Source organism: Pelodiscus sinensis, chromosome 16 (genome assembly GCF_049634645.1).
Source record: "Pelodiscus sinensis isolate JC-2024 chromosome 16, ASM4963464v1, whole genome shotgun sequence".
NCBI classification, from domain to species: domain Eukaryota; kingdom Metazoa; phylum Chordata; order Testudines; family Trionychidae; genus Pelodiscus; species Pelodiscus sinensis.
In genome coordinates, this window is record NC_134726.1 from 26,540,698 (window position 1) to 26,568,118 (window position 27,421).

At 46.8% G+C, this 27,421-nt stretch overlaps 1 protein-coding gene and 1 long non-coding RNA gene across 2 annotated transcripts in view; one reads left to right on the top strand and one right to left on the bottom strand.

Annotated features, from left to right (window-relative positions):
* The first annotated feature begins 11,310 nt into the window (after window positions 1-11,310).
* Window positions 11,311-26,643, top strand: LOC102457406 (cytochrome P450 2K1-like). The gene is made up of 9 exons (XM_006112942.3): window positions 11,311-11,518; window positions 14,791-14,953; window positions 15,443-15,592; window positions 16,377-16,537; window positions 18,292-18,465; window positions 19,837-19,978; window positions 24,777-24,964; window positions 25,802-25,943; window positions 26,374-26,643. Exons 1-9 carry the CDS (start codon window positions 11,318-11,320, stop codon window positions 26,559-26,561), a joined length of 1,509 nt encoding a protein of 502 aa, XP_006113004.2. The 5' UTR covers window positions 11,311-11,317; the 3' UTR covers window positions 26,562-26,643.
* The window catches only part of LOC112543773 (uncharacterized), a 39,008-nt gene continuing 34,129 nt past the window's right edge, over window positions 22,543-27,421 (bottom strand). Inside the window, exons 11-12 of the long non-coding RNA XR_012896165.1 lie at window positions 23,774-24,680; window positions 22,543-23,413 (exon numbers count right to left, since the gene is read on the bottom strand). This is a non-coding gene — a long non-coding RNA (uncharacterized LOC112543773). The remainder of the gene's footprint in view (window positions 23,414-23,773; window positions 24,681-27,421) is intronic.

Below are 27,421 nucleotides of genomic sequence, written 5' to 3' on the forward strand. Positions count from 1 at the left end.
CGTTAATTGCAGGCGTTAATGCTGCATCATCCCTTTGAAGCACATTAGGAGCCCGGGGTCAGCTGGAGTCTCCAGCTGATCCCTGCCTCCGTGTTACTCTGTCCCTTTGAAGCACCAGTCTGGAGCTTCAAAGGGGCAGTGCATTAGGAGCCAGGGATTAGCTGGAGTGCCCAGCTGATCCTGGGCTCTGCTTTACGCTGCCCCTTTGAAGCACTGCCGTTACGCTTCAAAGGGTCAGCGCTGCACAGAGCCCGGGGTCATCTGGGGACTCCAGCTGACCCTGGCCTCCTGCAGTGCTGCCTGTTGGAAACGTTGGGTGGCATTTATGTGGGACAGCAAGGCACAGAGCTGGGGTCAGCTGGGGACTCCAGCTGATCCCGGGCTTCCACATCACTGCCCATTAGAAATGCTGGGGCAGCCTTTCCAAGGAGCAGCACTAGACCGAGCCGGGGTCAGCTGGGAACTCCAGCTGATCCCGGGCTCCCATGGTGCTGCCTCTTTGAAACGCGGCTGCAGCGTTTCAAAGGAATAGTTCACACAATTAATCACAATTAAATTTTTTAATCATGCAATTAATCACGATTAATTTTTAATCACTTGACAGCCCTAAAGTATATATAATTGCTGTTGGACTGCTTTGAAAGCCTTTGGGATAAAGGGATTTGAGAGTTGAGATTCCTGTGAATAAGGCTGCAGAAGTTACAACTCCTACAGTAGGTGACTGACAACTGAAAAGCTTCAAGGGATGAAATGTTGGCCCCATTAAGTCAATGGGCATTTTGCCATTGACTTCAGAAAGGACAGAATTTCATACAAGATGTGTGTGCCACAGCAAAGTGCTTCCTCGTCCTTCATAAACCCTTAGCATGCTCAGTCACATGCAGTTTAACCTTTAATGCCAAGAACAGAGATTTTCCCCATCACTGAATTCACTTTCAGAAATGAATGAGCTATTTGCCTTCTAGGGCAGGGATGGGGAACCTAAGGTCTGGGAGCTGGATGAGGCCCCTGGCTTCCCTGGATCTGTCCCTCAAGGGTTAGGAGTCCCCCCTAGCATTGGAGAGCCCATGCTGTCTCTCCATCTCCCCCCCCCCCATCCTCCATGGGGCTGGAACACACAAAATCTATTGGACCCCCCCGAGGCTATGGTGTGCAATGGGAATGTGGGGAATGTTTTTCTCCTTATCAGTTGGGGGGCCATGTCAGTGAGGTGGACCCAAAAAAAGTTCCCCACCCCCGTTGTAGGCAATGACATAGAAGCTATGAACTATGCTGAGTAGCCTTATTAAGTGATAACAGCAGAGGTACTTAGAGATGGGGCAGAATTAAGTAGTTCACAACTGAACTGCCTTTTCTTCAAAGTTCAGCACTGCTTCACGACTTGGATCTTCAGTTTCGGATCAAGCTCATCTCTGCAGAACATGAATAAAATCAAACAACACAGCTGCAGCAGTTACTGGGAATGGCAGCCATGCGGTGCATTGTATGAACAATCTCCGCTCTCATTCTAAAACAAGACTAATAAACGGTGTCAATTTAACCCAGTCTATTATATTCTTATAGTCTTTCTTCCTTGCTCATAGCTGAGATTTGGCTTAAGCAGGTTTTTCATCTGTTTTAAGTTGACTTTCTTTTAATTAAATGAGTGAGATGAATAGAAAGCATTTCAGGGTAAAGAAAAACAGTTGCAATTGTTAAGAGAAGCTATTACAGAAATATTACCTGAAGCACCATTTAAAGTGTTTTTTCTTTATGCTTTGATTGCTTTCCTATTACCATACTTGAAACTGTAAATGGAAAATTACATAAAGTTGTATTACATGATCAACTGGTTTACACAGCTTGAAATATGAGATTTTATTTATTATGTTTCCAGGCTTGTGAACAATAGATGTTTTTATTATAAAGTAAATAGCACTTTTTCCCTTGACTTCATTATAACACTTAGCATAAAAAAAGATGTTTCTTGCTCGTAAATGTATGCAACATGATGCCTCCTGGGCTTCAGAGAAATAAACACATGACAAAAGGCTTTGTTTTTTCTGCACAATTTTTATTGATATAGCAAAGTATCTGATTTTAGCAAACTGCCTAAATTATGCTCCATAACTCCAGGTTTACTGGACTTAATTACTGCCTCCCTGCACTCCCCATAGTGAAAGTAGAGAAAGAGAGATCAGAGAGCGGGGCTCCTATTGTGAAATTATTTCCTGATCAAGAAGGCGGTTCCCATCCAGGGGACAATCTGTCTCTTGGCTGCATCTGACAAGCTTTGTTCCCATGTTACATAATTTACCATATAAGTTAGGGCAGTTAGTCTTTTCAATGACCCAAACTTGACCTAGGTTCTAGAGGAGGTTGTTGGTTTATGTTTTATTTATTGATTGCAGCAAATATACCAATTGTATTAGAATTTAATACAGCAGACTAGGTCATGACAACCCTTACCAGTCCGGGTTAAACACCAAAATATGACAATCTCTTAAATCTATGTCTGCATAATCATCAAACACACACAAATTATTGGCAAAAAGTTTGTAGAGCAATTTGAACATTTTGTAAAAAAAAAATCAATTTTTCAGTACTGTGGGTTGTATAATCTAAAGCCCAACAACACCAATTGAAGCAATGGAGGATCTTTTATGTCTGCAAAGTAAATTGAAAGATGACAGTCCAGATTTTACAAAGTAACTAGTGTTTGGGGACCCTTAATTTTTGGTTGTCCAACCTGAGGTCCCAGAAAGGAGCCTGCTTTTCAGAAAATGTTGAGCTCCTCTCCACATAAGGGCTTTTGAGCTGTGAACACCGGAGTGGAGACACCCAAAACACTAGTTGTTTTCAAAAATCTTGACCCTAATGTTCAATCAGCATCTTTCAGCCTCATTTATCATATTTCTTGAATGAGATAATGTGTGAGTTTAGTGGCTCATTTTCCCCAAGGTATAAAATGAAGCCAAAATTAGATAATCAGTGTGAAAAAAGTGTACCAACCCAGCAGCAGCAGATCAAGCTAACTAGTTCCTTCAATACTTTCTTTTCAGTAAAAGTAATGCTGCTAATGAATTAAATGCTTTTCACACATTATCACATAATTCTAGTTCTTATTCAAAGCTCACTGTACACACCCCATATATATATTACACAACAATATTCATGATCAGTGAGTTATTAGTTTTCTAATGTCATCTTACATAACACCTTTTAGATACCGATTATGACAACAACAGTGTATGAAGCATAGTATGTCAGGTCTGACAACAGTTGCTGACATAGAGGAATGAATGGCCAATGGGCTTCTGTGTCACTTATAGTTTAGCTTTATGTCCCTGCAGACCTGGAGAAAGGCAGAGCAGGGGGCTCCCACATGCTGTGCTTGCCTGCAGACACCACTCGTGCAGCTCCCATTGATCAATAACGAGGAACCGTGGTCAGTAGAAGCTGTGGGTTCAGTGTCTGTAGATGAGGGACAGCGCATGGCACCATGGAGCCATTGCTGTACATGTCAGCTGCTTTCAGGAGTGGTGCAGAGCCAGGGCAGGAGTAAGCCTGGAAGCTGAATGGTGCTCAGCCAGAGCCTGCTTCCTGAACCCCTGTCCCAGCCCTGAACCTCCTTCTACACTCAACCTCCTGCCCCAGATGTGAGTTCCCCTGCACTCAAACTCCTTCCCAGAGATTGAACCCTGAACCCCCTCCTGGACTCCAGTCCCCAACACTGGACTAAGCCAGAGCCCCTCCCACACTCTGACCGTGGCCCAAGATCAGAGCCTCCACCCCAATCCCCTACCCCAGCCTGGTGAAAGTGAGTGAGGATGGTGGAGGAAGGGAGATGGAGTGAGCAGGGTGAGGCCTCAGAGAAGGGATGGGAAGGAAGTGGGGCAAGGGAATTTGGGTTTGAGGTAGATCTTACATTGCACTGAAATTGACCATAGCCATCACACACAATATATCATGATCCCCAATGTCAGATGCACAGAACATGGAAATGCAGCTGGCATTCTTTGAAAATCCGCAATAAATTAATTATGTGCAAAAGTACTGTAAAGATTTTCTTTTCCAAGCACACTGGTTTGACAGTTAAATGGTGATGAACCCAGAATGACTTATTTGAGCCACAAAGTATGTGTCAGATACTTGGGATATTTGTCACTTATGCTTTTAAGAAAGAAACACAAGGGCCCAGAAGTTGAGGGAGTCACGAGTGGGCTCTCATATACTCTGCAGCTGTACCATTACAGGAAATGGAAAGAGGCCAAAGGCTTGAGAACTCCCCCCTCCAGTTACCTCCCAGATCAGGATTTGTCAAGGTGAAATGAATCCATAACAGCAACAAACCTCATGTTTTTTATCACACAAAAGTGTTTTTAAAAAGTTAACAGGTAATAGAGGGTTCCCATGCTTGATATATTTCAGATAACAATACATGGGCTGATAGGCATCACTATAGGTTGTAATGCAGCTGCAAAGTCTTGTGATGCATACAAGCTGCTTGAGGTTCACTATTACATTATCAGGACTCATTGATTGAATTACAGTCTGATAATAGCTCTCTCCCTTAGCATTATCCTGCTGTTATTGTAGCTGTTCTTACCTTATCTCCGATTAGAGGATTATATGTCCTTCTCAAGGCAAGCATGCAGAAATTAGATAAGTGTGCATGTTTACTCTCTTGGCCCAGTTTCGGCACGAAATGCATGAATCATTTCCCAGAGCTGCAGATAAAATGGCAGGTGTCCACACCATACAATTTTTCTCTTGAGGTTGATGTTCCCCTCAGCTTGTGACGGTGGAGGGGAAAAGAAGCTTGACAGAGTGAGGAATGAAGTGTTTCCTCTGAGACCTTTTCAGTTAGCTTAGCCTGGAACACCTTGTCCAGTTCTGGAAAAACTCTTCATCCATCTCTCTCGGATTGCAGGTCAATACCAGCTCATCACTCAAGTTACTTTATTAGGTCCTGAGCAGGGCCAGCCCACAACATTTTGGCACCTGAGGCGGGGAGCTCAAATGATGCCCTCATGCCCTCTCTTCTCCTGCCTGCCTGTTATGTCTCTTGTGCCCTCCTTCCTTCAGCACAGCACTCCACCATCTCTGTGCATCTAGAGCAGAGAGAATGCATATGCACCACAATCTTCTACACTCTGGGTCCTAGTGGCACCCCCCTCCAGCCCCCCACAGTCTGGTACCCAAGGCGGCCGCCTTAGTTTGCCTCATGGTACGGCCAGGCCTGGTCCAGAGATGCCAGGAGCCTCGCTAGGCCCCAGGGCAATGTGTGGGGGCTGGCATTCGGCTCCCCTCCCAGAAGGAGCAGGGCCTCAGGTGGAAGGGGTGGGGACAGCTGGTCCTCAGCACACCAGGGCCAGCACTCCCTCCCCCCACTGCCTGGAGTGTGCCCTGCCATGCCCCCACCTCCCTAAGAGCTGTCCGGAGCATGCCACACAGGGTTCCAGTAGTGATTGAAAGGGTCCAGGGCTCCTGGCGCCACCATTGCCATAGTAACAGTAGCAGCAGCCAGGAGACCCAGGGCCTAGATTCAAAAGGGCCCCAGGACAACTGCCCCCTGACTGTGGGCCTGTTTAGGTCTGTGACTGCTCTCTGCTCATGCTGGCCAGGCCCAGATGCAGGGGGGCTAAGTATAGAGAGATACACAAACCAACTCATGTCACACACTACACAGTTTATATTCATCTTTCCTACTTCTGACATCTATATTTCTTGCATTTAAGAGTCAATTACTTTACAGAAGGGGGAAAACAAGCTTATCAGTTCCGGGTGTGGCAGCCTATTTTGTTTACTATAAATTTACCTTCATGCTGCGTCTAGACTGGCAAGATTTTGTGCAAAAGCGGTTGCTTTTGCGCAAAATCTTGCCGCCTGTCTACACTGGCTGCGAGCATTTGCGCAAGAACACTGACTTTGTACTGTACAAAATCAGTGGTTCTTGCGCAAATACTCCGATGCTCCTGCTCAGGGACAAGCCCTCTTGCGCAAGTATTCTTGTGCAAGAGGGCCAGTGTAGACAGCCACGTTAATTTCTTGCGCAAGAAAGCCTGATGGCTAAAATGGCCATCGGAGCTTTCTTGCGCAAGAGAGCATCTACACTGGCATGGATGCTTTTGCGCAAAGGCACATGCCAGTATAGACGCTCTCTTGTGCAAATACTTTTAACGGAAAAACTTTTCCGTTAAAAGTATTTGCGCAAAAATCTTGCCAGTGTAGACATACCCTCAATGTTTAGTTTAATTAGCTTCTGCCTCCCTTCTTTACTGTAAACATAGTCACAAATGTTAGTTTTTTCAGGAATCACTTGTTCTGGTTAGTCTTAGCTTGGGGTTGCTCATGTCAGCTGAGCTATCCCTCTGCAATGCTCTCTCACTAGTCCTATGCAGTCATGTCTCCAAGATTCAGTAGCGCATGGGACTGATCAGAAGGGAAGGAGTGTGGGGAGAAAACGGAAGTGGGGGAATGACATACATAAGCAATTAAAAAAATAAATGGTCTCAAGGCTAAAGTTCTCTCATACTCATCTCTTGCTTCCAGTCTGTTTTAGCAAAAATGACAAGGAGCACCTTAAAGACTAACAATTAGGGAGGTAAGAGTTTAACCATTTAAGCGATAAGCATCATTTTATCAGTTTCCTTTATGATTAAACTCCTGCAGTGCAGCCGGCTCCCTAAGAGTGGGGCTGGCAGCTGGGAGCCAGTTTATAAGCCAGTTCCCAGCATGCACTAGCTCCTGGCTGCAAGCCCCTCTCTGGGGAGCTGGATGCCGCTCCACACTGCAAGCTCTGCAGTATCAGCTTTATGCTGTAGAGCCCACAGGGTGGGATGGTAGCCAGCTCCCCGGGAGCCATCACCATCCTTCCCTCCCTAGTCCCACTCAGCCGTAGATCTCCAAAAAAGGTTAACCACATAACTGCTAGGATTTTTAATGGTTACACGGTTACTGTTTGAAATCTTTTGTACCTACCTACTAGCAATTTTAATATTGCATAAGATTTAGGAGTTGCAATTGCACCTGGTGAGTTGAAACTCACAAAAGCTTATACCACAATACAATTGTTAATCTTTAAGGTGCCATCAGACGCTTTGTGTGTGCTGTGTCAGCACCTTGCACTTGTCCAAGGATTGCACTGTAAGTTCACAAGTTGGGATTTGTCCTGCCTTGGGCAGGGGGCTGGACTTGATGACCTTCTGAGGCCTCTTCCAGCTCTGTGATTCTATGATTCTAAGTCAGTGGGAGTTTTATTTGAGAAAGGATTTGGCCGTGTGTAATTACAGACTGTAATTGTAGTGGTTAGTAATCACGTAGTATCCCTGAATAGCTTGGGAGTCCTTTAGTGGGTGTCCCTGTCTTCTATTGCAGAAACCACCAGAATCCTAACAGGGCCTTGTACGTTTATGTGTAATTAGTGAACATGGTTATTTGGAACCCAGTTGTGTCCACGTGGTTTCCTCATATTCTTAATATTGTGTATAGAGCAAAGATTCAACAGTTAGTAGAATCAATCAGCATGTACTTTCAGGGCATCACAGACCACATTTATAATGGGGAGCTCCATCGTCAGAAAAGCATGCTTTTGGGAAGGTCCATTAAAAGAAATAAACTCAGAACAGGGTTTGCATAACTGCTGGGTAAATCTTTGCCCAGCCATCTCTTCGCTCTTCTTTCTGCACACCTTATCAGAATCTACATTTTCCAGGGTTATTCCCTTTTGCTGTAAAACCCCTTTGATAAGAAGCATCCAAGAGCAGACAGGGATGTGCAGTTGCCTTTGTTAATTTAGTTACAGTTTATTGATTCAAGCTGCCTTTGGCTGATGTACTTTTATTAGCATTAATAAATTATCAGGATTTTCCCATCCAAGCACAGCTCACACCCAGAGTCCTCTGAGGACCCTAGCAAAAGTATTATTAAAATTAAAGATTTCTACAGGGCTCTAATGCAGCACAGACTGATAATCAAACAGAGACTAGCTGATATGAAAAATACACTGATTTGGAAAATATTTTATATTGAACCAAAATCAGCTCCTGTCTTGGCCCCTGGCAATAATTAAAATTAATGGGACTCAGGGCTATTTTGCAACCATCTGGTTTGCACAGTGCATTATGTCTCCACTGATTCACTCCAGTGGACACAAAGGAATGGAAATTGGTCCTCTGTGAGCCCAGGAGGGATGCAGCATCAGAGGGGAGCATCACTCCCTTGATTATCTTCTGGGAATGTATTTGGGGATTGTTGCTGCAACTGTCAGTAGCGACTCCACAGGCTGAAACTGCCTGTAAGAGGCACTAAGTCAGCTCATTATCTACTCATCTTGGGTTTGTGTCATTCCTGGCTAGAGTCGCCCTGTCCTGGGACTGTATCAGCTAGCCACGGGCCTCACCCCACAGCACCTGCTGCAGGTGTTTTTTATCACCACACCCCACTTCTTCCATCCAAAGCAGACTGCAAAGAGCTACAAAAGGAGCTCACAAAATTATGTGACTGGGCAACAAAATGGCAGATGAAACTCAAGGTTGATCAATACGTACTGGAACATGTAATCCCAACTCTCCATACAACATGATGGGGTCTAAACTAGCTGCTGCCACTCAAGAACAAGATTTTGGAGTCATTGTGGACAGTTCTCTGAATACATCCAGTTAATGTGCAGTGACAGTCAAGAACAATAACAGCAACAAACAAAATGCTAGGAACCACTCGGAAAGGGACAGAAAATGTCATAATGCTACCATATAAAATCCATGCTACATCCTTGAATTTTGCATGAAGATTACACCATGTATAAAAATATACATTAGGACTGGAAAAGATACAAAAAAAAGCAACACAAATGATTGGGGTATGGACCAGCTTCCACGTGTGGGGAGATTTAAAAGACTGGCACTGTTCTGCTTGAAGAGACCAATAAGGGCTGATATGATAGAGAGCTATAAAATCATGACTGGTATGGAGACAGTGAATAAGGAAATATTATTTATCCCTTCCCATAACACAAAACCAAGGATCATCTAATGAAATTAATAGGCAGTGGGTTTAAAAGAAACAAAATACTACTTCATACAGTCCACCTGTGGAACTCATTGCCAGGGGATAGCGTGTAGGCCAAAACTGTAACTAAGTTCAGAAAATAATTAGATACCCTCATTGAGGATAGGTTATGAACCAGAATGGTCAGGGATGCTACCCTTGTGCTGGGAATCCTAAACCTCTAATTGCTAGAAGCTGGGAACAGATGATAGGAGACCAATCACATGTTAATTGTCCTGTTCTGTTCATTTCCTCAGAAGCAGCTGGCATTGCCAACTGTCAGAACACAGGATACTGGGCTAAATGGACCATTGATCTAACCCAATATGGATGTTCTTATGCTCTTTGTGATAAAGGAGGTCCCTTGGGAAGCCTGCTGAAGCCTGCTGAAATGGGACAGTTTATTGCCAAAGCTGGTGGTTACTCCAATATTTATATTCACCAAACCAGCACAAAACAACTTCTATGTTATTTTACTGGTCAAACCACGCAGGACCCTGCCTCAGGCCACCACCCAGACATCCCAGCCAAATAAAATTTTACCACATTACCTGCCAAGTCAATAAATATTTCAGACCTTATCCCAAACACAAGCTTTTAGACAATCCTTATGAACTGAACTAAGCTGTATTAAAAAAAGAAGAGCAAGGGAAAGAGTATTGGGTACCCAAACTGGGGGACGTGAAGAAATTCCAGGGGGGGGCGCAAGGAGACCCAGACGACCCAGACCCCCTCCCCACATCAATCTCCTTTCCCTAAGTTTTGCTGCTATTTTTGTTTTTTGGCCCTGGTCAGTTCTTTTTTTTTTTTGCTCAACAAGCTTTGCACCTATTGTGGGAGGAGGTGTGAGAGTTTCCCAAAAATCAAATAGGGGGCGTGATGCTGAAAAGTTTGGGAACCACTGGGTTAGAAGAATATATACATACAGACATGAGTTCAATTCCTGAGATATGGTTACAAAACAGAGAAGGTGATCTTGTAGTTGCAAAAAGTGTTTTTAGAATTTAGTCCATGATTATAGTCAGGGCTTGCTGAGCTGCGGCGAGCCCCGCTCACCAGCGGCGCTGTCCAGCGATCTGCGCCTGAACCTGGCTCTTTCAGGTTGTAATCTACTCGCCACGGGCGAGTAGATTACATAATTTGTCGAGCCCTGATTATAGTCCAAAATCCATATCCTGAGTGATTCCAGCTAATAACTGGTATCTCCATCCTTGTGGCTTAGGTTTCTGCTGTATGAAACCTCAAGCAGATCTGAGACCCTAAATCAATGTCCATTAAAAGGGCACCAGGATATCCTGGGATCTCATTTGTTATAGCCTACAGCTTTCCCAGAAGCATCCAAACAAATATGAGACAAAAAGGATTCTATTCCAAGGGTCTTTATACCTTTGCGGCAGCTCCTTGGCTTGGGAGAGTACAATATGCATAAACTTCTGTCTCCCAAACACCATGGCAATCAGCACAAGGTAATGTAGCCATTAAACTCCTTCACAAACAGTTTAGCACAGCCTTCAAAGAGACATATAAACAATAATACTACTTCAACCAAGTGTCATCATAAATGATAATATTCCCTTCTGAACTTGAATTAAAGCTATAGTAACAGACAAGTGTTGTTTGTTCACACCACCAGATCTGAGCCTAAAATTGTACTGTTCTAATGTTTGCATTTCAAAGGTCTATTCAAGCCTAATGTAACAAACAGCCCACATACCATTCATCCATCTTCTGAACAAATCTTTAAATTTAAAGGTTGACCCTGGGTCATTCAGCCTAGGAGCTGGCTAACTCTGGGCACGGGCGACATTTGAATCAGATATCTAATATTTCAATTAGATAACATCACACCCTTCCACTTTATTTTCTGCGGCTCGGAGCTTGTAGTCAGAGAAAATCCAGCACTAGACCCTCCCCATAAAGGGCCTAATTCTTCAATGTGAGCAGGATCCAGCCCTTATTTGCCTGAGCACTCAAACCCATTGTTGAGGTGATTCACCTGCGAATAACCCCTGCTCAAGTGTTGAGAATGAAACAGGAGCTCCTGCTTGACAACAGCCAGGCTAATCCATGTTTGAAACAGGGTTTTTCCTGATGGTTTCCCAACAAAATCTGATCTGCTGTAAGTAAACAAATCTGATCAAGTGAGAAGCGGTATGAACCCCTCTTGCTGTGAAAGAGCTGCATCCCCAGAAGGTGTGTCTAACTAATGAGGGCATCTCTATAAAACCAAGCACCAAGATGCTCATGTATTGGTTGCCCTTGCTCTGGGCTGGACCTTGGTCTAAGTATGGCCATGGTGAAGATTTTGCTGCAGTACCTGAGCACCAGCTTCCTGCTCTCTTTGGCAGGAGGGCTGGTAGTTCTCATGTATTTTCTGACCCGCTCCAAAAAGTCAATTTGCAGTTTGCCTCCAGGGCCACCTCCCCTTCCTCTCATCGGGAACTTGAATGTGGTGGATCTGAAAAAGCCGTTCCAGTCGCTGACGGAGGTAGGCTAGAAATGACAGAATGGATATGTTGAGCTTTGCGGTATTTGATGATTGGGAAGAGAAAGGAAATCTAATGAATGAGACTGTTGTTGTATCTACATTGTGTGGAAACACAAACACATTTCAAATGTTTATCGATAGCCACACACACACACACACACACACACACACACACACACACACACACACACACACACACGCAAAAATATGCTCCAGTTGTCGGACCCATGCGAGTGGACCCTGAAGCATTTGACAATCCCTGTGTAATCCAATGAGAAGCTGTGCTGCTCTGATTGCAGGATCATATACTAAATAGACAGAGTTGTACCTGTTAATTTAATCTTTTCTTCATTTTAAAAAATGACAGCTGTGGTCCTGGGCAGACGTGTGAACAGTTCAAATTCCTTTCAGAGCTGGTATGAAACTCACAGAATACTGACTCATTTTGCATAAGCCATCAAGCAGTTTTCCTCCTGCTTTTAACTGTGCCACATCAAATATTAATGCCACAGCCAGAAGTCAGCAGCAATAAGTCAGATCTGATGCTAAGAAACACTCATGCAAAGAAGTAGCGGTAGGAAAGTTGGGAAATTACCATTGTTGGGTTCAGTGCTATGCTGTACAGTAGACAGCAAAGAATCTTCCAAGCTGTCAAACTGTCATGTGATGAAAACAAAATTCAATTTGCCTTGCATGATAACAGGAGCCGCTTGTAATCTGAAATACAATTTACAATATGTACATACTGCAGTGCAAATCATTACCTGGGCACGTATGAAATGATGATATTTGGGGCAGATGACTTAAAGTATGTTTAAATGAGATGTAATTCAGAGTGAGCGATTATATTGTCAAAGCTGCGGAGTGTAACAGATGATGCATTCTTCGCTTGCTATTAAAGCCTAGAGCTCCTGTGACACTATCCAGGAGTATATGTCTCAAGGCTGAATTCCAGCATCTGATGGACAACAAATAATCCTATTACTGGAGAGACAAGGGCCAAAAATAGAATTAGTTTTGGAATTGTTTCTTGTACATTTGGTAGAATGTATTTTAATTGATAACAGGTACATTATTCTAAGTCACCGGGCCCCCTGCATTATATCTCTGCTACAGCATTTTGTAATGGTCACTGTGTGAGAGCTGCAATGGTTCGGATTGTTATTTTAGAACACTGTTGTCTTACGAAGGCAACCCTCAGCAGGCTCTTCTTGCCTAAGACAACCAGTCCTGTGAAAGTCATGGGCTTTGTCAGATGAGTAAGGCCAAGAGGACCTCCAATGCAAACAGAGACCCTATTTCTGGCTGCCAATATACAACCCCTCCAGTGCCCCAGACTCAGGACCCCTTAAGCAACTCTCCCACAAGCCCTTCCTTTGCTCCACCCTGCCCCCCTTCCCCAAATCCCTTCCCCTGCTCTATCCTGCCACACCCCTTCCAGCCCCTCCTCCACTCCTTTCTCTCCCCCCCAAGACAGAGCATTACCAGGTGCTGGGTGTGGGGCAGCAGCAGGGGTCACCCCCACCCCCACTCATCACGGTAGTGGGAGCAGAGTGGCCAGGCAGAGCTGGTGAATCGGGGGAGGGGGGGTCCTACTGTCATCCCCTGCCCATCCCATCCATAGGGCAGTTGAGGCCGCTACCAAAAGGGCTCCCAAAGTGTGGGGCCTAGAGCGGCTGCTCCAAATCATCCTATGGGTGGGACGGGTCTGCCAGGCATAAATTAAAGCAAATTTAGGATAGCTCTAATCCCTTTTTGCACATAGGCCCAGGGACTGTTCTATAAGCTGGATATTGCCAGGCCATGGGATATTTTGGCCAGGTCCTTTTCTGCCATTACTATTTGTTATTTGCATTGCAGTAGCACTTAGAGTAGATGTCCCAGTCAGGGATCATGGTCTCCTTTGTTCTAGGGTGTGGACACACACGTGGTCCCTTCCCCAAACTGCTTAGGTCCAGATCCTCAAAGATATTTAGGCTCCTAACTCCCATTGAAATCAATGGGCGTTAGGCACTTAAAGGCCTTTGAAGATCTGGGCCTTACAGCTTGGCTACGTCTAGATTGCATCCCTTTTTCGTAAAAGGGATGCAAATTAGATGTATCGCAATTGCTAACGAAGCGGGGATTTAAATCTCCCCCGCTTCATTAGCATAATAATGGCTGCCGCTTTTTTTCGGCACGGAGCTTTGCTGGAAAAAAGTGCCAGTCTAGACGCGGATCTTTTGGAAAATAAAGCTTTTTCCAAAAGATCCCTTATCCCTTATTTTACGAAAAAGAGATGCAATCTAGATGTAGCCCTTCAGAATGAAATAGAGAGTAAGTGGATGCTACACCCAAAGCAGGAGAGCAGGAGATAATCTTAAGACTTCTCCAGCCAGGCCCCTCAAAGCAGGGGCCAGTGACATAGCAGTTTCTCTGCTAACTACCATCCAAGAAGACACAAAGCAGTCAGAACAGGGGATAACATCTGACTCACCCCCTCCTCCCTTCCCCATCAGCTATCACAAAGACACAGTCCCTTTCTCACTGCCAAAGTCTGATAGTATCTCTTTTGCAGAGAAGAGGCGCTGGAATTTTTAAACAATCCAATTAGCTAAACATTCTGAGAAGCTTTTAGAATGAGCACAAGAAATGCCCCAGGCATTGCGGTCTCCTCTACAGCAAATATTTAAAAGCTAGAAGGAAAAAACACATTCATTTTGCAGTGACTCGGAGAATTCTTTACATAACAGTGCAAATATTTTCATGCAACCAGTATAGTGGCAGATTCTGCCTGGAGCCAAGCATAAGCTGTGTATGCTACTGTGTACAATGGTTAATCTTCCAGTTAAGTCAGTGGGAGTCAGACACCTCAGTGCTTTTGCAAATCCCAGCAGTTGCCTATTTAAATCCAGAGGCATCTAAATACCTTTAAAAATCTGCCCCTGAGTACCTGCCATTCCTACTGAAGTCATTGCAAAGTCCTAGTGAAGTCAATGGGACAGAAAGATGCTCAGTTCTGCACAGAAGTGGGTCCTTTGTGCTCTTATTGGGCCAGATTCTGCTCTCAGATCTACATAAAGCTGTTCTCGTTCCATGGGTGTGTTCTGACGATAGAATGTTCCCCACTGGGTCTGAGTGGAGTATGAGGCTTAAAAGACTGCGGGGTTGCTACATGTTATGAGCCAAAGAAAGTGGCTCCATCAGTGTGTACACAGATGATGGCACATTGTGAGCGACATCTGGGATCTAGACCTTGTTTCTGAATTAATGTATTTCCTTACATGTTGAAGCTCTCTGAGAAGTATGGCAGCATATTCACCGTGTATTTTGGACCCAGAAAGGCAGTGGTGCTGGCTGGCTATGAGACTGTTAAGGATGCCCTTTTAAATCATGCTGAAGAATTTGGAGAGAGGGCAGAAATACCCATATTTAGGAAAATAATACATGGAAATGGTAAACAAGCTTTTGTTTTGTTTTTTGGTTTGTTTTGATTATATTTAATGTATTCTTATGAAAAGGAAAAATCATCTTGTTATTACACATTTTCATATAGACTCATAGACTTTAAGGTCAGAAGGGACCATTATGATCATCTAATCTGACCCCCTGCACAGTGCAGGCCACAGAATCTCACCCACCCTCTCCTAGAATAATCCTCTCACCTATATCTCAGATATTGAAGCCTTCAAATACTTTGAAGACCCCAAGATGCAGAGAATCCTCCAGCTGTGATCTGTACCCCATGCTACAGAGGAAGGCGAAAAACCTCCAGGGCCTCTGCCAATCTACCCTGGAGGAAAATTCCTTCCCGACCCCAAATATGGCGATCAGTATATAGGATACTTTGAAAATTCACAGTATTTACTTTCAGACAAGGAAGTAAACATACGTTACAAGCACTATTAATGGAACTCGATACCAAAGAGTTTACCTGTATTTTAGGCATAGCCTTCAGTCACGGAGAATCATGGAAAACAATGCGAAGATTCACCTTATCTACCCTTCGGGATTTTGGGGTTGGAAAGAAAACCATTGAAGTGCGAATTCTTGAAGAGCTAAGTTTCCTCATTAAGTATTTTGAATCTCACCAGGGTGAGTGTTAAGAATTTTATCCTGATATGGACAGTCGAGCCCCAGTTCAGAAATATACTTTAGCACGAGCCTATCTTTAAGCATGTGACGTCAATGGGATTTCTCGTGTGCTTAAAATGAGGTGCATACTTTAAGTACTTTGGGGAATGGCGGTATTAAGCCTCTAAAAAGAGAGCCCTGCCCTGGTGCATATCTTGGATGGTGAACTTGTTTAGTTCTGAGACATTTTCAAAGGAGGCCATAACCAAGGGCCTGATTTTGCATTCACATTCTTTTATATGTGCAGTGTGGCTGACAGCCACCATGGGCCTAGGGTAAGGTGCTGGGGGGAGGGGGCGTGGCGCCATGCTCCTGGACGTGGCAGAGCCTCACGTGGAAGGGGCGGGGCCAAGCCATCCTTAGCACCACCCAGAGTATAGTGCTGGACCCTCCTCCTCAACTATCAGAGCCACACGGAGTAGTGCTCTGGCACTCTCATAGCAATTTGAAGGGGCCCGGGGCTCTGGCTGCCACCGCTGCCGCAGTAGTGGTGGTGGTGGTGGCAGCAGCCAGAAGCTCCAGGCCCATTGAAATGCCCAGCCCCTGTGCAATTGCTCCCTTTTCCCTCCCTGGCTGGGCCTGTATATGTGCAATTTTGCACACCATTACCCAGTGTGTACAAGAACTTAGTCAACCACTCGAGAGAAAGCAAAACCTGGTCCTTTCTACCTGCAGGTGAGCCCTTCTGTTTGCAGCACACAAATTCAATTCGAAAACCAATCTGTTTTCATTGTTTTAAACGTAGGGAAGCCTTTTGATACGAAGGTGATACTGAACAGTGCTGTCTCCAACGTCATATGCTCCGTGCTGTTTGGTGAGAGGTTTGCATACGAAGATCCCGTATTTCTAACTTTGCTGAAGTTGTTAAATGAAAACACAAAACTGCTGGGGTCTCCTGCGGTGCAGGTAATTATTTTTAATTGGAGGGGTTTATTAACACATTCCTTCTCTGAGTAGACTTAGCGCTCACTTCTGGATTTAACAGCTGGAAATGAACAGGGGATGGGATCGCTTGTATGGAGCGGGAGCTGCCAACATGACCAAGCAGGAATGACGGGAGGAATTCCTTCCAGCAGAGCAGTTGCAGGCAGGGTCATTATGACACCACACTCTGCAGAAAGCCTTGGTTCTCCTTTACAAAGAAAGAGCATGTTCCTAACCCCTCATCCCTGTTACCAGATGCTACATGCATGTCAAGGGTGGGGAGGGGGCACACCAGACTTGGTGGCCCCTGGGCAAGGTAGTGAGGGGCCCAACTCCATGCTCTTAGAAGGGGCAGGGCCTCGGGCAGATGGGGCAGGGTTGGGGCAGTCAGCCCTCAATGCTGCAAGGAATGTGCTGCACTACCCCTTCCCCCCTTGCAGCAAGCCCTGAGAGCTGCCTGGAGCTGCACAGGGCTCCAGCGGCGATTTAAAGGGCCCGGGGTCCCAGCCACTGCTGATACTGTGGTAGTGGGAGCCCCGGGCCCTTTTGAATTGCTGGGTCCTGGGGCAAGTGCCACTCCACTTCCCCCCACTCCATCGCAGGGCCTGAGGCATGCACAATTGCCTGCGGCCCTTAGGGCTTCTATCTCCAGTGCTCAGGGAGTGCTAGCAGCAGTGCTCTGGCTGCCTCCTGCATGACTGTGCATTCTCTCTGCCTTCTCCTGGTGTGGTTGAGTCTCCCTGTCCCTGAGACAGAATTAGGTGCACCTTCTGCACCCTGTTCTCTGGTCTGGGCTGTATGTTGGGTATTTAGCTCCTTTTCAGGGTGCGAGTGGTGTCTGAGTGCAGCTGGGAGGGTGCTCTTTGGTCTGGTTCTGTGCTCAGATCCCCACTCTCCAGGCTTGTGGCTCCCAGTGGTCATGGCAGACAAGGCAGGCAGGCAGGCAGCAGCAGAGGGAGTGTGCTTGAGGTTTAATTCCTTTCTGCTGGGGTTCAGGGTTGTTCTGTGAAAACGAAATGGCAGATTGATGGGGAACTTGACTGAAATGGACCAACCTGCCAAGGGCCAAGTGAAAACTGATCCAAGGGGCCTTTCCCCAACTCACTCACAAGAAGTAACGTTCACTCTACTCACATAAAGGCCAGCAACTGAAAGTTTGGGAGGAGAGAGAATTGACACTCCCCCCCCCCTTCCACACACACAACCTGCAGTCTACCATTGTGGCTGCTACTCCACGCTTTGAGCCAATCTTCTTGCAGCAGAGTGAATTTCACCCAACACAACACACAGTGAAACTGAGGAACAGTAAAATAAAAGGAAAAACAAATTAACAGCCTATTAACAGACTGAGGATTCTGTTGTCTGAGAGAGACCGAGGCCAAATGTGGAGACCTGGAATAGAAGGGGCATAACAGCTTTATAATTGCCCATAACAGTGTGGGCTGTACAAGCCAAGACATGAATACAGAAACTTTCCAATCTGGAAGCTTCACAGCATCAGTAATTCACATGTAGGGGGTCAGGGAAGAATTGCTTGTGGAATGTCAGAAACATTACTAGTTAGTTAAGCATTCCCCAGGAATTCTTCTCCATGTTCTTAGAGAATCAAACCAGACCCCACTAGACTAAGGGCGCAAATGGTGTGATGTGGAATACCGACTCCACCCATTTCATGTAAAGATGTTACACAGGTTCACCACAACACCAGTAAACAGCCATCCTTTTGTTTCTCACAGTTATATAATTTCTACCCATCGATTGGATTTCTATTTGGAGCCCCAAAGACTGTTTCTCGAAACATAGAGGAGCTGAATGCTTTTTTGGAGACGTTCTTTAAGGAACACAGGCAGAGGTTTAGTGAAAACAACTTAACAGGTTTTGTTGATGCGTTTCTGATGAAGCAGCAGCAGGTACTTTAAAGCTAATTCTCACCTTAACTTGCATCTTTCCCTTCTGTTAGCTTTCACTTAATGAATGTATTAAATTAATGCTGAACATATGGCAGGGAATGGGAGGTGTGAAGACACAGATTTGTTGTGATCAGAATACCCTAGATCTGGGCTAGTTCCTGCTACCATACTCACATTGAATAGTACTTACACCTTCACTAGGCTTACTGAAATCATTCATACTGTGACCTAATTAACAGGGTAGCCCCACTGAAAATAATGTCACTAGAGAGGGGAGTAAATTACTACTGAATGTGAAAAAAGGTTGCAAAATCCTAATCTTTATGGCTAAAAGTTTGATGTTTCTGTGATATCCTTTATGGAGAAAACAGAGGTTCCACCAATAGTTTAATATGATACTACCAGAATTCCTTGCATACTTTCAGCTAATAGAATCATAGAACAGTAGAACTGGAAGGGACCATAACCAACATATGTCCCCCATCACCACTAAATCCTGCACTTTGGATGGTTGTTTAAAAAAAGCCTCATCCACCTCTTCTGCCTCGGTAGGTGGTCTGTTGGGCTATGTCTAGACTACGCTCTATTTTTGAAAGAGGATATTCAAATTCCGCGGGAATTTGCATATCTTCTTCCGAGCTCACTTTCAAAAGCAGAGCTTTCAAAAGTGAAAGTAGTCTGGACGTGGGTCTGACGAAGTGGGTCTTTGCCCACGAAAGCTTATGCTTCAACACTTCAGTTAGTCTATAAGGTGCCACAGGACTCCTCGCCGCTTTTGCATATTAGGAATCGTTCTTTCAAATTCCCCTGTCTGCAGCCCCTTGTCTGTTTTTGTCCCCTGGTCGCTCTGCCTCTGGCTTTTAAAGGCTGCTCGCCTAGGTCAGGCCTACCCCCCTCGTTATCCACACAGGGGGACGTGGATCCCAAGGCTGAGTGAGGCTGATCAAAAGTAATTAAGGAACAAAAGATCAAACACTCCTAGTCACACAATCCCAACTTCCATTATAACTGAAATCACCTGCAACAGAACAGAAACAAAATGCAAAGAAACAGTCGAGAGAACTCACGCCAAAGCTAGTACACTCTCCTGGTGGCCTTTTCAGTGGCAGGATCTCTTGTGCTCCCCCTCAAACTCACCTGTCTGCAGACGCCTGTCCACTTCTCAATTCTTGATCCACTTGATCAGTTCTTTTATAGTCCATGGTGTTTCATCTGCAATATATCCTTTTCATTTCCTATAACTAAAAGAAAGAGGCAAACTCACCCTCATGTATGTACCCATACAAAGCTGGAACAAAGATGAAAAAATACAAAACTAAAGTAGTCAGTATAATTTGCTATAGAACTAATAATCTTTTTTATGTTTTGAAGGAGTCGAGAAATTCTCACACGCATTTTCACAATGCAAATCTTCTGTTCTCCACACTGGACCTTTTTGCAGCTGGCACGGAGACCACATCTACCACTATCCGTTGGGGTATTCTTCTGATGATGAAATACCCTGAGATTCAGAGTAAGGCTAAGCATTTATCTCTTATAAAAGTCTGCTAAATACCTAATCAAGCCTTCAGTTACAGAAGGGAGAAAGCAAGGTTCCCTCAGTTGGGACTACATTAAATAATAGTAAGTGATCTAAATTAGAAAACAATTGACTTTATAAAGAGAGTTAATTCATTTAAGCTTAACTGACATGTGTTAGCAAACCAGAGAGGCTGAATTCCTGATCTGTTCAGTTATCCAGAAGCATCTACTCAGCTCTCATGTTACACCAGCTGAACAAAGTCATTAGTTTCCCATCTCATCCGAGACACCGGGTATGTCTACACTGCAGAGGTTTTTTTGGAAAAAACGTTGTTTTTCTGAAAAAACGTGTTACACCCATACTGCAATAGTGTTCTTTCGACAAAAAGTTGAAAGAACGGAGGGGGTTTTCCGACAGTGGTAAATCTCTTTCTACGAGGAAGAACGCCTTTTCCAAAAGAGCTCTTTCGCAAAAAGGCGTGTGTGGATGGTGAAGAGGGTTTTCTTTGGAAAGAAGAGGCCTACAGGAAATAACACAGATGAACAAATGGCCACTCCATCCAAAGTAATCACAACTTTATAGTTCTTGTCTCCGGGCACCTCTTAAAGCTGCAGGCACCCTGGACAAGCCTTGTGGCAGGAAGCTGGCCCTGGACCAGCACCCTGACCATGCAGCTGTACCTGCCACAGGCCTTCTGACCCATGGCACATCCACAAGCTCCCGGAGAACTCTCTGGCCCTCACAGGGAGCATGACCAGGGCTCCCAGGATCCACCAAGGGGTACCAAGAGGTGGGCACCCTCCTGGTCTGGAGCGGAGAGTTTGTCCCTCCTCGAGCTGTGGGAGGGGGAGGAAACCCTACAGGATCTCCACTCCAAATGCTGCAACATGGACATTTATGGCCGGATGGCCAAGGCTTTGGCGGAGCGGGGACACCCACCCTGGACCTTAGAACAGGTGTGGAGTAAGGTGAAGGAGCTTTGCCAGGGCTATGTGAGGGCCAGAGAGCACAGCTTGCGCTCCGGGGCAGGACCCCACACCTGCCCCGACTTCAATGAGCTGCACCAGATCCTGGTGGGTGGGGAAGCCCTTTCCCCACCCGTGGTTGTTGACTCCGGCCTGGAGACGCCCGTCGTCACCTGGCCGGAGGTCGCAGAGGAGGAGGAGGAGGACAGCGGGGCAGGAGGAGCAGGAAGAGGACAACACTGCGACCATCATGATGCTGCCCTTGGAGGTGGTACCCATAAGCCTGGACGTGTTGGAGGCATCGTCTGACGCTGGGGAGGGATCTTCAGGTGAGTGCTCTCAGTTTGTCACACACAGGGCGGGGGAGGCTGGTGCAGAGGGGAAGGGCTGTGAGCATCACTCGGCCTGTTCGGGCTGGACATTGTGTTGCAGTCCGTGCACGTGGAACCACGTGCCGCATTAGTGTGCACCACACGGACTCAGCAGGCAGCCCTGGAGCACCCCAGGCTCCTGCTCCCAGGCTCAGGGGAGACCACACACACACACATCTATCCCTGGAGGGGCAGGGGGGCACCCTCCCACTACCTGCCATGGCTGGAAGCAGGCTAGCCACAAGGGCACAGGCACGGCCCCAGACACACCGAGGAGTGCCGCACACAGCACACGGGCATGCCTGCACGTGCAAGACATCACCTGCTCCAGCAGACAGCGCTGCAAGGCGCAGGTGTGTGTGTGCCCTAGGGAGGGCCAAGCTGCTCCAGGCTCCTCTGCCGCCCATGGGATCCCACTGCGGCCAGATACTTCCCTAGCCTGCTTGTCTATGGGGGGTGCAAGTGGGCAGCATGGTTCCTTGGGCACCTCGGGGCCCGTGAGGCAGGCCTTCTGTGCAGGCCACAGATGGCCTTGCTCCCGGGACATCCCTTTACTCTGGCCCAAGGACTGTTGGCCGCTGCTCACAGAGGAGGGCACGGCCACAGGGACAGTGTCTGCGTGGATGACTGATCGTCTCTCTTTCTATTCTCCACAGCTGGACCAGCTGGGACTGAGGGGTGAGCCATGCCACCCAAGCCAGCCGCCTGACCCTGGGAGACCCAAAAGAGCTCAAGGGTCCAGGAAAACCTGATGAGGCAGCATGTGAGCATCCTGCGCGACCTGCAACAGACCCTGGCGCAGAAGGTCTGGGAAAACACAGACTGGTGGACCCGCAGTGGGACCAGCTCGTGTGGCAGGGTGATAACGTGTGTGCCATCATGCGGGAAATGATGGCACACCCAGCTGCTGTCGCTGCTCTTGCCTACCACCCTCCTGCTCCCCCACTAAGCCCATTCTCCTTCCCCTTGCTCCCCCCAGCGATGCCTCTGCTCCCTCCCCAAGCAATGCCCATGCCCCCTGCCCATGCCCCCCCACCATCCCTGACCCAGATCCAGCACCCCCTCTGGCCCAGCACCCTGTGGTCCCAGGACCCACCCAACCCCAAGTTCAACGAGGTCCCCACACCTGAGGTGGCACTTCCAGCCGCCCACCACGGCACTCCCAGACCTGAGCCCCCTTCGCTCTCCCCAGATTTTTTTAATGCAATATAAATACAAAGTTCGGTGTGTTAAAATACAAACAGGTGTCTATTCACAGTTCAGGGAAGGGGGGAAGGGAGGGGTTGTGGTGGAAAAGGGATACTGAAGCAAGGCCCAGGCCCCTATGAGAGAGGCCCTAGGGAGAGTTACTGGGGTCCTTGAGAGAAACTCTTCTTCAGGGCCGCCCGGATGCGCACCCTCAATTGATGGGCCTGGCGGATGGCAGCTGTCTGCGGCTGCTTGAAGGGTCTCTCTTCACAGCCGGCCTCTGCCCCCCACCCAGGTAGAGGAAGGCCTCCCCCTTTCTCTCCACAATGTTGCGGAGGACACAACATGCTGAGACGATCTCGGGGATGTTGTGCTCCCCCGCGCCGAGGCAGGTCAGGATGCACCTGAAACGCTCCTTGAGGCGGCCAAATGTGCACTCCACCTGTGTCCTTGCCCGGCTGAGGTGGGAGTTAAATTGGTCCCTGCTGGGGTCCAGGTGGCTGGTATAGGGTTTCATCAGTCATGGCATGAGGGGGTAGGCCACGTCCCCCATGATGCACAGTGGTATCTTCACATTCCCAACCCCAAAGTCATGGCAGGGGAATAATGTGCCCGCCTCCAGCATCCCATAGAGGCGTGAGTTACGAAATACGTGGGCGTTGTGTGCCCTGCCTGAACACCCGACAAAAATATCCATGAACTGTCCATGGTGGTCAACCAGAGCCTGCAGCACCACAGAGAAGTAGCCCTTCCTGTTAATATACTGGGCTGCTCGATGTTGTGGTGCATGGATCAGAATGTGGGTCCCATCTATGGCTTCACCGCAGTGTGGAACCTCAGGGCAGCAAATCTGACCACGATCGGGTCCAGGTGTCCCAGGTGGATGGACGGAGTTGATGGGACTTACAACGTGCAGAAGGAGACAAAAAACACACAAAACAGAGAATGAGAGGGAGTGCCTGAGCCCTTGGGAGGTGCTGCCCCCTTCGTTCCCCCCCCAAACACCCCAGGAGCCACACCCTATGTAGCCGCTCCCCAGCAGGGCTGTGTGAGGGTGGCACAGCACAACCTCCTCCCCCACACTGCTTTCCCAAGGGTCCCCTTTTTCCAGGACTCCCCCCGCCCCTGCAGGGACTGCAGCCGGAGAGTGCCTTATCTCCATGAGGAGGGCCCTGATGGTGGACTTCCCCACGCCAAACTGGTTGCACACCGACCAGTAGCTGTTGGGGGTGGGGAGCTTCCAGACGGTGATTGTGACCCACTTCTCCAGGGGGATGGCAGCCCGCAGGTAGGTGTCACGTCATCGGAGAGCAGTGGTGAGCCAGGTACACAGCTCCAAAAAGGTGGCCTTCTGGATGCGAAAGTTTTGGAGCCACTGCTGGTCGTCCCACCATTCCATGACCAGCCGGTCCCACCAGTCGGAACTGGAGTCCAGCCTCCAGAACCGTCTCTCCACTGCAGTGTGCTGTGGCACGGGTCTTGCTCCTGCACATAGGGAGAGGGTCTCAAGAACGAGCTTGGTGTCGATCTCATGGAGGCAGCCTGCACAAACTGCTGAAGAAACTGCAGCATGGCGGTGTGGGGCCACCACATGCCCAGGGGCAGCTCCAGCTCCATGGCAAAAGGAATAATGCTGTGGCGTCCAAAAGCTGTGCAGCCAGAGCACGCACTGCTAAAGCTCTGCTGTCCCTCGGAGAGGTAGGCAAGTATGCAGCAGAAGCAGAGAACCAGCTGTCCAGGGGGGTCCCTTTAAGCACGTCTCTTGGCTAGGCTTCGGCACCAGAACTCAGAAGCAACTGGTGACCGAATGCCCAGGTGGCCTTATATGTGAGATAGCATCTAATCAGCGTGGATGCTCTCTTTTGAAAAAGCAAATCGCTTTTTCGATGCACTTTGGCCGTGTGGACGATCTCTTCCAGAAAAACCTCTTCCGAAAGAAGCCTGCAGTCTAGACATAGCCATGGTGGGCTGGATTCTTCTCTCACTTCCACTGAAGAGTAGGGAGTTACCTTGCTGCCAGGATAGAATCAGGCATGGAATTTGCCATGATGCCCTCTAACTCTGCAATGGCCCGATATTAGCTCTGATGGAAACATGGCACCTACAGACCCTCCTGCAGCATGCAGATTTGCCCGAGAAGTGCCATTCAAATCCTGGCTGAACCCCGTTCTGTGGAGATTGAGAAACATATGAGATCACAACCTGTGATAATGTGTCCTCGGCATTCTTGAAAAACTGCAATCCTTCTCCTTTTCCCTTTTTAAGAAAGGATTCAGGAAGAAATGGATCAGGTCATTGAGCCGGGACAAATGCCTAAGCTGGAGGACCGGAAAAAAATGCCTTACACTGACGCAGTGATACACGAAATACAAAGATTTTCCAATATTGTCCCAATGAGTGTACCACGTTCAACTTCCACTGATGTAAATTTCAGGGGTTATGTGATCCCAAAGGTAAGAGTTGAGGTTGGCAACTCAAATTGTAAACATTCGTGCAGTTTAGTGGAAAACTAGCACAAATCTAAATTTAAGACATTCTGGTGTTTCGTCATGCAGTACTTAATTCCTCCCACTCCCATCTGTGCTCCCTATAGAATGGACGATACAAATTTGGCCCAGATTCTATAGCCACATAAATCCAGGGTGATCGGACATCTGACATCAGGGAAGTTATTCTGCATTTCCTCTTGTTTATCTGAGCACAGAATTTGTGCTGGATCTTTGTTTGGAATGTGAATGAAAATGCAGAGGAAAGAAATCAATTTTTATTGGATGAAGTGAGGAGGGAGAAGTGGGATATTAACAAGTGTCAGTATCAAACTCCACGTATGCTGGGCACTCAACATCCCTACATAATGCTCATAGCTTCCTGTTCTCATGTTTATTTCTATGCACTTGGATCTGCCAGATTAAATATTCCCCAGAGTAAGGAAATATTCCCCAGAGCTAAGTTTCAGAGGGGTGGCCGTGTTAGTCTGTTTCAGCAAAAACAATGAGGAGTCCTGTGGCACCTTAAAGACTAATAAATGTATTTGGGCACAAGCTTTCCCGGGCTGGAACCCACTGCTTCAGATGAATCTGATCAAGTGGATTCCAGCCCATGAAAGCTCATACCCAAATACCCAAATTAGTCTTTAAGGTGCCACAGGACTCCTCAGTGTTCTTCCTGTACAGCTAGTTAACCCCACTCAGTACTGTTTGCTTTTTGGCACAGAAGATTGAGTTGATTTTCAGAGCGACCATCTCAGCCCATTGATAATTCCACTTGACAGTTTCCTTTATTCCTTTCAGGGAACAGAAGTCATTCCTCTGCTGACCTCGGTTTTGAATGACAAGTCACACTGGGAGACACCAGATCAGTTCAACCCTTCCCATTTCCTTAATGCTGATGGGAGCTTTAGTAGGAAGGAAGCATTTATACCATTCTCCATAGGTAACAACCTCTTCCCCCACACAGTCTACATGCTGGGGAACCCCTGAAAAAAACGGGGCATCCAAAATTGAGGCTCTCCAGCTTAAATGGTATTTGGGGAAACTTGGATGAAAATCTCCAACAGCACCTAGGTAGACAATGGCATTGCTTTGTCTGCCAACTTCTAGACATGCTGAAAGGGTCACAGATTTTCACAGCTTCCTGAATGGGTAGACACCATTCCTTTTAAATAGCCCTTCCGATATATAGATGGGGTGGGTGTGGCAGGGAAGGTGTGTGTGGGGGTGTCAGCCGGCATCTTTGGCTGCTGTTACAGATATATACATTTATATAGCTATATACATTTTAAAAGATCTCAGACAAAGGGGCTGACCAAGCCACCCTTTGCTGACTGTCATTCCACTGACTTCCGTGTTGGTTAACTTTACAGGACGAAGGGCTTGCGCCGGAGAAGGACTCGCCAAAACAGAACTTTTCCTCTTCTTTGCGGGTTTGCTTCAGAAATTTATTTTCCAGCCCCCTCCAGGGGTGGCGAAGGCTGATCTAGATCTCACTGCTGATGTTGGCTTTACCTTAAACCCAATGCCCCATCTGGTTTGTGCTGTGCTCCGTGAATAAATAAATGTAACTGAATGCAATAAATATTGCTGATGGCTGAATTTGGATCTGGGATTGCAATGATGCAAAAACCAAAAAAACACCTCAACCAGATAATTAACGGAGACAAAGGGGGGATCTCTGGTATGACTGCTCATTCATTAAGTGCCACAGCTGCTCTGTTTCACCAAAGGGGGCGCTACTTTGCAAAGGCTGGCAGAATTAGTGGAGGTGAAAAAAAGCTAAGGCCAGGTTGTTCCTGCATACACCGTTCCTGCATACTCCCTCCAATCAGGGAGAATGGAGCCGAGGGATACAGCCCTGTGGCCTTTAGGAGGAGAACAGGAGCAAATTCTGCTGGGGAACTGATTGGGGAGACGGCAGTGTGAAGGGAGATATGAAGGCACGAGGGTTTGTAGGAAACACAGAGAGCCGGTAAGAGACAAATGAGTCCACTAATAAGCAATATTTCCAGTCTGCTAAATGAAAGCCAGTTGCTTCAGCAAATGCCTGTTAATTGCCAGCACCCCGGCTGGAAAAATAGGGAATTCTAATGGGTTAACTGAAATAACTTGGCAGTGTCCAGTTAGTGGCTTTTCGCAGATAGAACCTGTTGCAGGTTGGGAAGATATTACATCTCCTAAGATCCAAATCCTGTCAATTACTCACAAGCATTCAAACCATCAGTCATGATGGCGCTAAGAGCTCTCTCTGGTTTTAAAGCACTTTACATTCACTTGAAAATGGTGCCCCCAACTCTCTCCATATTTGGGTTGTTTAAATCGCTAGCTCCTGGATTTCTGTGATTATTTGAGAATCTCAGCTTCCATTTAAAAAATAGTAAGTTTTTAGCCTCCAGGATTGTAGAGACAAGTCTGAAA